We start from the raw sequence: 11,503 nt of genomic DNA, 5'->3' as shown, positions 1-11,503 counted from the left end.
CAAATGACCCAGTGGAAAAGAGCAGGACAACTCTCTGACGGGAGGAGATTGGTTAGAGACGATGGCACAAGAGTATAAAAAACGTTGGTTTTTGGAACTCGGGGTGCGTGTAGCAGAGTTGAGGCTCTACACGCACCCAGCACTGCTTTGCCTATTGCTTCCCACCCTAAATCTATTGAACACAAATAAAACTATATATATTTTTATAAAGATTCGCTTTGTCTGATTGTAACAAAGGTAGCTACATCCTCCATGCATATTTCATTAAGAATTACATTGTGGGTTAACAGTTTCAGTTCAGGGCCTGTTGCTCAGGCTTCAACACTTCCACCTTTTACATCAGGATAGGTGGTTTATTATAACAGTATAATACCTGTTGGATTATGGTTACCAGTTATGAAATATACAGGATTCATCTATAGGTCAACTCGGGCTTGGGCCAGTTGTCCAAGCCTTAGCATTCAATCGGCCCTTTGACCTATAGGTGAATCATGGCTCTCAAACCATTTCAATGGTTAGTGACATTAGTTTTCATTCATCAATTAATGACATCTCATCAGACATGTCCCAATCCAATATCAGGGAGGATTCTCAAGTGATCTCAGTAGTGAATTTAAGATACAAACAAGGTTAGATGCCATACAACCTTGTAAACTCTATTTCCTGTAACAAGCGATAATACGATAGAACAGAGGGAAGAAGAAAGAAAAGGTCAGAATACCTAAGCAAGCAAACAGAAGAGATACAGCAAGATCAGCTACCACTGCCACGAATCCAGCAATGTCCTGTTGGCTCAGTGTCTCGTGAAATCCCAGCTCTGAGCCCTGAGAGAGGAGTACCTAGTCCTTCTATTGTCCCAGTCAGTCCACCCATTTCCACAAAGCTCATGACCATATGTGCCGCCCCGTGTTCCTTCATGCACACATGCCCAGGTGTTCATGGTGGTCATACTCGGGGTGGGAGGGTGGTGGTGTGTCAGCCTGCCGCATCCTCAGCCTCCGCACACCCCCCTCACCCTGATTTCTTCTCTACGTGGCTCGTGCACAAGCTCAGTTTAGCAGGCACTGCCAAGGATGTTGTTGTTCAGGCTTCAGGCGGATATGGTCGTTTCTTCAGGGACAGTTCATCTCCTTCAGAGCATACTCCTCCATGGCAACAGGATGTTGAGGCCAGGTAGTAGCAGTGGTGCAGCAAGATAACACAGACTCTCACACCGCCCCATGGCTCAACATTGCTGTCCTCATGGTGGGGTGAAGAACAGAGTTAGAAAGAGAAAGAAAGGACAGAAACAGCATGCAACATGATAACCAACAATACCACTGGCTAACACATAACCAATAACATCTTTAACAGATATGTAAATTTTCTATGAATAAACATGTAACTAACATTACCTTTAAGAAATATGAGTATCTACAGTTAACAAGCATGTAGCTAAAAACATCTCCAGCAAACATGTCATCCTTAAAACCAACTAATTCCTCAAAACCAAATTTCTACAAACCGATTTTAAGGTTGCAAGGAATCAGTAGAAGTGCATGATGGCAGTTTACATGGTGGACATTTACAAGGACAAAAATGACATATTAGAAGAACAATTGAGATAATAGTTACAAAGTTAAGGCTATAAAGCGAATTGGAATCACCACTAACATGTGATCCATTATTTTTCTGTGGTTCTGACAATATACCACTGAGTGCTGGTAGCCCTGGCAGTCCACGTGGTCTGTTGCCCTGCTCTGACTGAGCTGGGGTCAGCATACACAACAGGAAAATCGCTTTCCACGCCCCATTCTAACCAAACATATAATAAAGGTAAAGGTAACAGTAACAATAACAATGTCAATTAACAATATTTTAACCAAACATATTTAACAAAAATGTGTCCCAGGCCAGGCTGCAGGATATGCTCCTGGTCCTTGGGGACTGGGGGAAAGAAGGTGGTTGTCTACATGAACAAGTACAATTGTTATACAATCTGTATGATAGATGGTGCCTTTTTACGTATGGCATGAATCTGTTTAACGCCATCGGATGAAGCGGTAGAGATAAATTGTACGTTCAACACAACACTTGGAATCAATTGTATAAAACAAGGAATCAAAAAGGTAAAAACACTACCATGGCCAAGCCACATAACATATAAAAGAAGATACGCCTAAAAGGGGCATGGGCTAATTTCTTAATCCTATAAATTATTTGTTTGACCACTTAACCATTGTCATCAATTTTTTAAACAACAGTTTGAATCATTTAGTTTACCACAAACACCCCCTTCTTCAGCTATCAGGTAATTGAGAACCATACAATGTTGAAATATTACAGTTTGTCATTGGTGATAATTTCTAAAACAGCTTGTAATCAAATAATGCGATTCAAATTATAAATAGGTTCTCAAGCACTGCTAATCACTTCATTGGGGTTCCAGGTGGCAGGCCCACTGAAACACCTGCACTATGTGGTTTTTGTCTTACTATTGGCACACAGACAATTTCCAAACAACGCATCAGAGAACAGATCTCGCATTATCGCTTTACAACCTTCCCCTGTGAGTTCTTGGTATGAACATTTTACCCAACTATTGTGAGTTTTACATGCGTTCAGTTTCATCTCCCTTAGTATTTAGAACAACCATAGGGTCTGCACTAAGGGTCATAACAATCAAAGCCTGAGGATAAAGCCCATTCACAAACACTCTCCCCGACTCGTACTCCTCTCTCTTTTGTCCGGTTAAGGCATTAAATACTTTTTCCAGGAAAATGGAGTTGCCAGGGATCAGCATCCTCAGTCCAGAATCTCGTCCCATTATGGACTATACTCAGATTGCTGACCCACCATTCTTGGTTAGCACTTAGGAGAGCCAAAGCCTCCCCAGGAACTGAGGGAGAGGAGAACGGTCACCCAAAGCAGTTTCTGCACTGATAGATAATACATCCTAAAAATATTAATAAAACAATGAACATCAGTATCATACAAGAATTTAAATTTACATAAGGATCCCCTGTCGTGGCTCAGGGTATCTGTCTCCGGGGGTTTTACCTGCAACAAAAAGGAAAGAAAAACTTCTCCGTCCATTTTGAGAACAAGAGGTGGGTTATAATTAGAAAGATGGGATAATCCACCCTGTATTAATTTTGTGCTCCTTTCCATGAGCATCTTTGGCTTTCCAGGTGTACTTGTTTGTTGGGGTATCCAATACCAATGGTGTTGCTCCCACCATGGGGAGTTCGACTAAGACAGGTTGTCCTGGAAAAGGAGATGGATTTCTGGGATGATCAGGGCTATGTGGGTCTGGCTTGATGACCACAGAGTCACTGAATTCCCAGAAACTTCACTGTCTGAGACGGTCCTTGGATTTTTGCAGAGTTAATGGAACGCTGTTTTTCTCCCTCTGGGTGGAGCATCTCACAATGGGATACCGAGTCATGCTGCATGGCATTGATGGGCCATTAACAGAGCGGTAGTCTGGAGGGGGGGAGGGGGGGGAAACAAGGAAACACTGTCCCACCTGAAGGGATTCAGTCAGTTATTCCGTAAATCTGGTGGGTCGTATTGGGTGGTTCAGGACCTGCAGGCAGTGAATGAGATAACTGAAGACCTCTACCCAGTGGTGACAAATCTATAACTGTATTGACACCTGGACTAACCTGTTTTACTATTTTAAACCTCAAGGATGCCTTCTGTTGCCTCCCTCTCCATGAAGCCAGCCAGAAAATATTTGCATCCAAATGGGAAAATCCTAAAAGTGGACGTAAAACCCAACTGACTTGGACGCTGTTACCACAGGGGTAAATATCAGGCTGCAATAGTAGAACAAGATGATGTAGAGATTGTGGTTACTAACATTGTCAGTCCAGCCTCTTTCCTCAGTAGAAACACAGGAGAACCAGTACAACATGACTGTCTAGAAACCATCGAGGCGACATATTCGAGCTGCACAGACTTGAGAGACAGCCCTATGGAGAATAGAGAGAACTGGTTCACGGATGGAAGCAGCTATGTCCTAAGTGGTAAAAGACATGCTGGGTATGCTGTTACTACCAGTCAGGAAACAATAGAATCAGGGCATTTGCCCATGAATACCTCTGCGCAAAAGGAAGAAATAATTGACCTGACCCGCTCTTTAGAGTTGGCCCAAGGCAAGGCTGTGAACATCTATACAGACTCAAAATATGCCTTTGGAGTCGGACACGCGCATGGTGCAATCTGGAAAGAGAGAGGATTATTGAATTCACAGGGTAAAAACATCAGGCATGCAGAGGAAATTCTGAGACTGTTGGAAGCAGTCCAGCTTCCTAAAAAAGTGGTAATCATGCACATCAAGGCACACCAAAAGGTGAACTCGGATTAGGAGAAAGGAAACGAGCTGGCGGACAGAGAGGCAAAACAAGCAGCCAAAGGAGAGGTAAAAGTAGAAGGAGCTTTAATCCCTGATGGACATACTTCCCTAGAGGGTAAGCCTACTTATACTAAAGAAGATCAAAAACTTATCACAGATCTGGAAGGATCATATAATGAAGAAGGTTGGGCCTTCACCCCACAAGGGAAGATAGTCATTCCCTCTTATTTAATAGGGTCCCTGGTAAGGGAGGAACACCAGAAAGGACACTGGGGAGCAGAGGCCCTATATAAACACTTAATTAGAGATATTAAAGCTAGAAATTTATATACTACGTTAAGACAAGTGACTCAGCAGTGTGATCTTTGCCTCCAGACTAATCCCCAAAGTACCCCCAGATTGGGAATGGGCCAAATTGGGGAAGACAATGGGCCTGGGCAACAATGGCAGCTTGATTTTTCAGAACTTCCAAGAAAAGGGGGGTGTCGATACCTATTGGTACTAGCAGATACCTTTTTAGGCTGCCCAGAAGCATTTCCTACCAGAACAGTCAAAGCTCGGGAGGTAAACAGAATATTAACACAAGAAATAATACCATGCTTTGGGGTTCCAGCAACAATATCCTCTGACAGAGGGACACATTTCATTTTAAAGGTGGTGCAACAAATCAGCTGCCATCTGGGCATAGGTATAACTTCATACGCCATATCATCCCCAGTCAAGTGGCCAAGTAGAAAAGATGAATCATTTCAATCAAACAGCAAGAAACTAATTTGGCCTGGCCTCAGTCCCTTCTTGTAGCCCTTTTGCACATATGAACTAAGCCGAGGGCAAGAGAGGCGTTAAATCCTTTTGAGATTTTGTACAGACAACCCTATAGCATACAAAAGGGCATATCCACACAAGCAGGGGATGAGACTGTAACTTCATATCTGATTGTATGGGGTAAACAGCTCAATAAAATTAGAAAACAGGTATTTGGAACCCGAAACAAAGGATTAGATGGACCTGTGTGTAACATACAGCCTGGAGGTTATGTATATATTAAGTCTCTTGCAGAAAAGACTCTGGAACTGCAATGGAAGGTCCATTCCAAGTACTTCTCACCTTCTTTATGTCAATTAAGATCAAGGAGCAGAGCGCCTGGATCCATCATACTAGAGTGAAGAAGGCCTATAGATCCTCATGGAAGGTTACACAAATTCAGCCAGGAAAATTGTATTTTTATGGTAATTTTGGTCAACGTCTATACTGCTGTGGTAACATGGAATCAGAAATTTTTTTATAGGCCTGCTTCACACAATGGCTCAAAAAAAAATATTTGTCAGATTGCTGGGTATGCACAAAATTACCAAAATCAGGTGAACTTCCCTTTTTAGGCATTCCCAAATTTAACTGCCCACGGTTTACAAATACAACAGTTTGGGTAGAGGGACCCACCCCTCATGATCTGACAGGAGTATGAAAACCACCAGGTGGCGGTTACGAAGTTAACCAAAATGATGCCTTGTATAATGAATCCAAAGCCATCGAGCAGAAATGGAGAATAGCACATGGCCATTCAGACAGCCAATAATGATGCAAAACAGAGGAAGTAATCCGGTCCAGTTCCTAAGCACAAAGAAAGGCGCTTATCAAACCTGCAACAATACTTACCCCAGAGGGTCAATAAGGAAAACCAGTTACACGGGATGGGGAAATTCCCTGGCAAATGCCCTGATACCGCTGAGTGGAAGCATGGTCCCAGCGAGAAAAGGTGCCGTTTACCGCCAGGTTGGTGATACTTACCTGCAAACAGAAAGGCCAGGAAATGTTTACCTCAAAATTGGTGGGGAGAATGTACAACAGGTATATTATTGCCTGTCTCATACCCCACTATTTGCAAGCTGTTTCACGGACCCTGTGGTGTCAGGTTAACCAAAAAGAGAGGTTAAGAACCCCCTGGTAATTAGAGGAACCGGATTTCATAGTTTTGTCAGATGGCTTATTCCTATGTTAGGAGTGAGTAAATTAGAAAAAGCTATAGTAAATATTTCTGCCACCATCAAAATTCTGGCTAAGGCTACTGCAGATGCCATTGTCAATCTACAGAAAGAGATCAGTTCATTGGCAAAAATAACCATAAAAAAATTGCATGGCTTTGGATCTATTGATGGATAAAGGAGGGGTCTGTACAGTGATTAATCAAAGCGGCTGTGCCTTTGTAAATCATGAGGCCCAAATTGAGACAGATGTGCATAGGATTTGGGAAGCTTCAAAACTATTTCATTTAATAGCACAAGATGATACGTCCTGGTGTCATAGTTGAATTGAAATAACTAGAGTCTGAAATAAATTCACTAAGTATTTATTAAGGTAGGAAAGCAAAACAGTGCTCTGGGCGGCCAGGGAGTCGCAGCTCTACCCAAGGCTCACAAATTCTGACAAGTGACACAGCCTTTTTATCCTCACGGAGGTCGGTTTGTTCTGCACGCCCTTGGCTTCTTTTGTTATCATAACTTCTTTAAGGTTGGCTAGCTTCAAGGTTGGTTTGAGCAGTTAGGCTTTCAGTCACGTGGCAATGTGGTTTGTACATTTGTTAACAGGAAGCTATGAAGTTGTAAATTACAAAACTGATCTCTTTTTACACTAAGGTCTAAACAAAGACAAAAGTTCAAAAGTTGTCATGGTAACATAAGATTGTAGTTTAACAGTTGCCTTGAGACAGTACATCTTGCAACTTCATGGTTAAGTCTTTTTTTCTTGCCAGACAGGATGTTCTCAGATCTGTTGCAGCAAGATCATTCCTTTTGTTAAAAAAAAACCATTTGATCTGCAAATTACCCTTGATTACTTATCACACTTGGGTTTCACAAATTTTTGGAAAAAATTGACTTTATGGCTACCTCATATAGCGTGGTTAAAACAGCTTTTTGTTTTGGTAGTGACACTGCTGATTTTAGGAGTATTAACTTGTATTGTAATCAAATGTTTCTTTTGGTGCTGCCAGAACACTGGAGATGCTGTCACATCCCACTCAGATGAGGGGGACAAGTGACTCAGATTCGCAAAAATTGGAGTGGACAACAAGTCTCCAAGTTCAAGCATTTATTAACTACCTACAATGTACTAATTGAACACACGATAATTGGCTAAGTATATAGCAAGTTGTGGCGAGCAATATAATATTCCTTGCATTTCTTAATGGAAAAAGGAAAAGAGGGAGACAGAGGGAATGGGGGAATACAGATCACTGGTCTGGGTTCCTGCGCTGATCCTGCCGGCGAGGGTTCCAGGAGGCGGCCGTCTTTCTCTGGCATCAGTCTTCTTTGCTTCACTGCTCTCTCCAGACAGCCGGGGGGCGGAGTGGGGGGGGAGAGGGGCAGAGAGAGAGCTCTTTCTTTCCCCCTTTGATTTATACCCACTTTCCTTGGGTCTGTCCCCTAGGTCAACCCACATAGCTACCTATCCCATTTACAGGAAGGGGTAAGGTGTTTCATGGGATGATGTAATTAGCATGATCATGTCAGCCCTCGTTAGCATATTGAGGGGTGTTATCTTTAATATGCATTTCGTGGATAATGACAGTTGGACTAGATGATCTCCAGGGTCCTTTCCGACCTAGATGATTCTGTGATTCTGTGAAAGTTCATTCACCGGACACATGGCCCTTGAAATTTGCCCAGGTGCCCCAGAGGAGAGCTGTCCTCTCTCCCCCAGCTACATTGGGCAGCGTTACCACAGAATGCACCCTGGGACTCACCGTTTTGTCTTGCGAGTGTTTGAGGCACTTCTTCAATCAGCCTCCACTTTTGCTTTCCCAGGTTGTTTTTCTTAGTTTCTCACAGGCCTGGTTTCTTGTCTCTCACAGATGCTTATGTCACATGGAAAAAATCATCTTAGACATAGGCTGGAATCAATCAAGTACTTTTCTAAAATGTTAGATCAGGAGTCAATTTATTAAAGGTAGTAAAAGAATTTACTAATGTTTTAGAAAAGGGGAGAATTGAAATGAGGAGCCAGGAAATTAAAATAGGATATAGAAATTAGGCACTCAAGAAATGAAGGTATAACAGTTTAGAGATAAAGATGGAAGACAGAGATCAGGCTAGGGACTAGAGGCCTATTAGTTAAAAGATAACTAAGATTAAAATAGGATAATAGATCATAGTTGATGGGCCAGAGAGCAGGACAATATGGAAACCTTGATTAATAGAAGCTGTGAGAGAACACTTCCTGATAGAATAGGAAGACAGCCCTATGGGGTTGTCAGGTCAAAACCAACCCTATGGTCTGGCCTGAGTCCAGGAGGCTACAGAGACTGCACAAGAAACTGAGGTAAAAAGTTCAACAGTGAGGAAGAGAAGCTACTTCATATCTGCAACCCCAGACCATGACCACTGGGACACACTGAGCAGATACAACTAGGAGGAGACCAGAGCGGAACATACAACAAAGACTTTCAAGCTCATTATAATATGAAGCAGAGATAGGTTATGCATATGTATATGATGAATATGTAATGCTTTCTAGCATAAAGCCAAGACAGGGTGCCACAAGAGCACGCACGTTTGTGGTGGAATGATCCCCCGTGTGCCTCAGCGCTGAATAAACACACCGACTTTATAACCTTAGAGGTTGTGGAGTCGTGTTTCCACAAGTCACATCTGCGACATCTGGGTGGAGAATTAACTCACAACTCTTTGCAAACAATGGAGCAGATATACGTCAGCAGAGCAGACTTGAAAGACATGCCAATGGAAAATGCAGAGTGGGACCTGTTTAAAAATGGTAACAGCTTTATGTGGGATAGAACACAGAAAGCAGGATAGCAGTGGTAAACATTGCAGAAGAAATGGAGGCCAAGGCTCTGCCATCTAACACTTCGGCCCAGAAAGCAGAACTCATAGCTTTGCTGAGAGCATTGGAGCTGTCAAAGGACAAAACAATCTACGGACAGATTCAAAGTTTGCCTTTGGGGCTATTTGGAAAGAAACAGGACTCTTAACATCTCAGGGATCCCCAGTCAAATACAGGCCATAATTCAACAATTATTACAAGCAATTAATCTGTCTAGACCATTGTCAAACAGGCATCTCCAAATTACTGCAGCAAAATGGATACCAGTATCCTTAGTAACGATAGATATATTTTCAGGCTGTCCCACCAACAAGGCAAAAGGACTATCAACAGTGTTACTTAAGGCAATAATACCAAGATATGGGGTACCTGGAGGACTATCTTCGGATAGGCATCCACACTTTATAGTAAAAGATGTTCAAAGTTTTGTTAAAGCATTAGTGGTAAAATAGGATCCCCATACCCCATGGAGCCCTCAATCTCCAGTAGAAAGGAAAAGTAGAAAGAACAACTCAATGCCTAAAAAGACAAATAAATAAAATTTGCCAAGAGGCTCAGATAAAGTGGCCAGGTGCTTTGCCCTTAGCTTTGCTATGAATACGCATCCAGCCTAGAAATAAAGTTGATCCATTTGAAATCATACACGGTAAACCTTATCAGGTGATGGAAACGGTAGTTAATCCTGAAATCCTAGGGAAATATTACCTGAAAGGGTATGTTATCTCTCCAGGAAAGTTTCTGTTCTCTCTCCATGGGTATGTCACTGGCAGCTCACTGCTATCCCTGGTCGTGCCTGTGCATCCAGACCAACCTGAAGACTGGGTGTATCTGAGGACTGGTCAGATGAGCTGTTGAAAGAGAAACGGAAAGGACCTTTTACTCACCACCTATTGAACTGTTAAGCTCAAAGGAGTCATTCCATGGGTACGTCAGAGCAGGATCAAGCCAGGCACCAGAATAAATTGTCAAACAAGAAGGACCTTTACGCTTAAAATTAATCCAGGAATCATGAAGTTCTTGGTTTTATCTCTTGTGGTGATCTCAGGAGGTGCAGAAGGTGATACAGACAGAGGGGCCAACGCAGACTTAGATGGAAACTTGATTCTAACTGTAATACAAGTGTTTGGTAGAATGTGTAATCTTATCAGTTTTAAAGCATATACCCCAATTCCTCATTCAGCAGGTCAGACCATCCCATGGGGTATTATACCAATGAATTCACCTTTGTTAGGGGAATGAGATAACATCACAGCAGCCTTTAAATAGGCTAACATTTTCTATTATTGAGACAAAGAGAAATTTGACTTGGCAAGTAGAAACTTCTGTCAAGAGCCACTCAAAAGGGGTTCCAAATTCTTAATAAACAGGCCTGAGCTAATACTAAAATGACTTTATAAAATGGGCTAGCCTTACACTTGTTATGACTTCAAGAATAAGGAAGGTCTGGGTATCTTAAACTAGACAAGGAACACTGCTGTATGCATTCCCATCCCAACATCACTGATAACCTTCAAGAACAATTAGAATGAGAAAAGTAGCAGAAGATAGCAGAGCAGAGAGGCAGCGGAAAATAATTGGCTCAACACAATCCTCCAAGGATTAGGTGGATGGTCTCTAAAAGGATGGTCAGCCACATTGCTGGAAGCAATAATTTATGTGGTGATATAGTCGTTGTAGGAATCTGCTCGGTTGTGCTAAAAGAATCATTGAGAAAAATATATGGAAGTAGTAAGAAAATCTAACAATTTCCAAAGGGGGAATCGACACCAAATACTTAGACAATGTACTTAGCATACAAACAAGCAGCCCCTGTGTATAATTGTATAAACTTTCTCTAAACTTTGAAGGTAAGGCAGTCTGTGTAACAGACAAGTGTCAAGGAGCAAATCAAACCGTAACAGGCCCCATTGTATGAACTGTGGAGGTGAGTGAGGCTACATGCCAAAGGGTGATCCAACCCAGGAGGTACAAGGGATGGGTAAACTGAATTAGGGTTTTTAGCTCTTAACGACCCGCAGAGACCACCAAGACCCATCCTATCTTAGTATGATTGTGCAGGTGCACTGGATTTCCTGGGAACAGGTGGGTATGTCTCAGGATTGACATGAATCTTCATTTCTTTTCCCTTACACAATGAGTGCCTTTGTCCCTCGGTTGGGTGTCAGGAGAAATCCCCCACGAGCCCAGTGCTGTAACAAACTAATGTCACATTTCTAAACGGTCCCTGGTTTGAGGGAGTTTCCTTGGGGACGATTTTTGGTAACAACGTCCCCCGTGAAGGCCCGGCCGGGTCGCCCCCAACTCTGCCCCCCACCCCCCTCTCCT

The 11,503-nt window shown here is 42.6% G+C and overlaps 1 protein-coding gene across 1 annotated transcript in view; it reads right to left on the bottom strand.

Moving 5' to 3' along the window:
* Positions 1-10,830: 10,830 nt before the first annotated feature.
* Positions 10,831-11,503, bottom strand: part of LOC113489811 (TATA box-binding protein-associated factor, RNA polymerase I, subunit C-like) — a 3,087-nt gene continuing 2,414 nt past the window's right edge. Inside the window, exon 10 of the mRNA XM_026865833.1 lies at positions 10,831-10,872. Within this exon, the coding sequence (XP_026721634.1) occupies positions 10,831-10,872 (42 nt within the window). The remainder of the gene's footprint in view (positions 10,873-11,503) is intronic.

This window comes from Athene cunicularia, assembly GCF_003259725.1.
Source record: "Athene cunicularia isolate RWA chromosome Z unlocalized genomic scaffold, athCun1 chrZ_part1, whole genome shotgun sequence".
Lineage (NCBI taxonomy): Eukaryota > Metazoa > Chordata > Aves > Strigiformes > Strigidae > Athene > Athene cunicularia.
The sequence above is the reverse complement of the archived record's forward strand: the minus strand, read 5'-3'. Positions and strand labels throughout refer to the sequence as shown.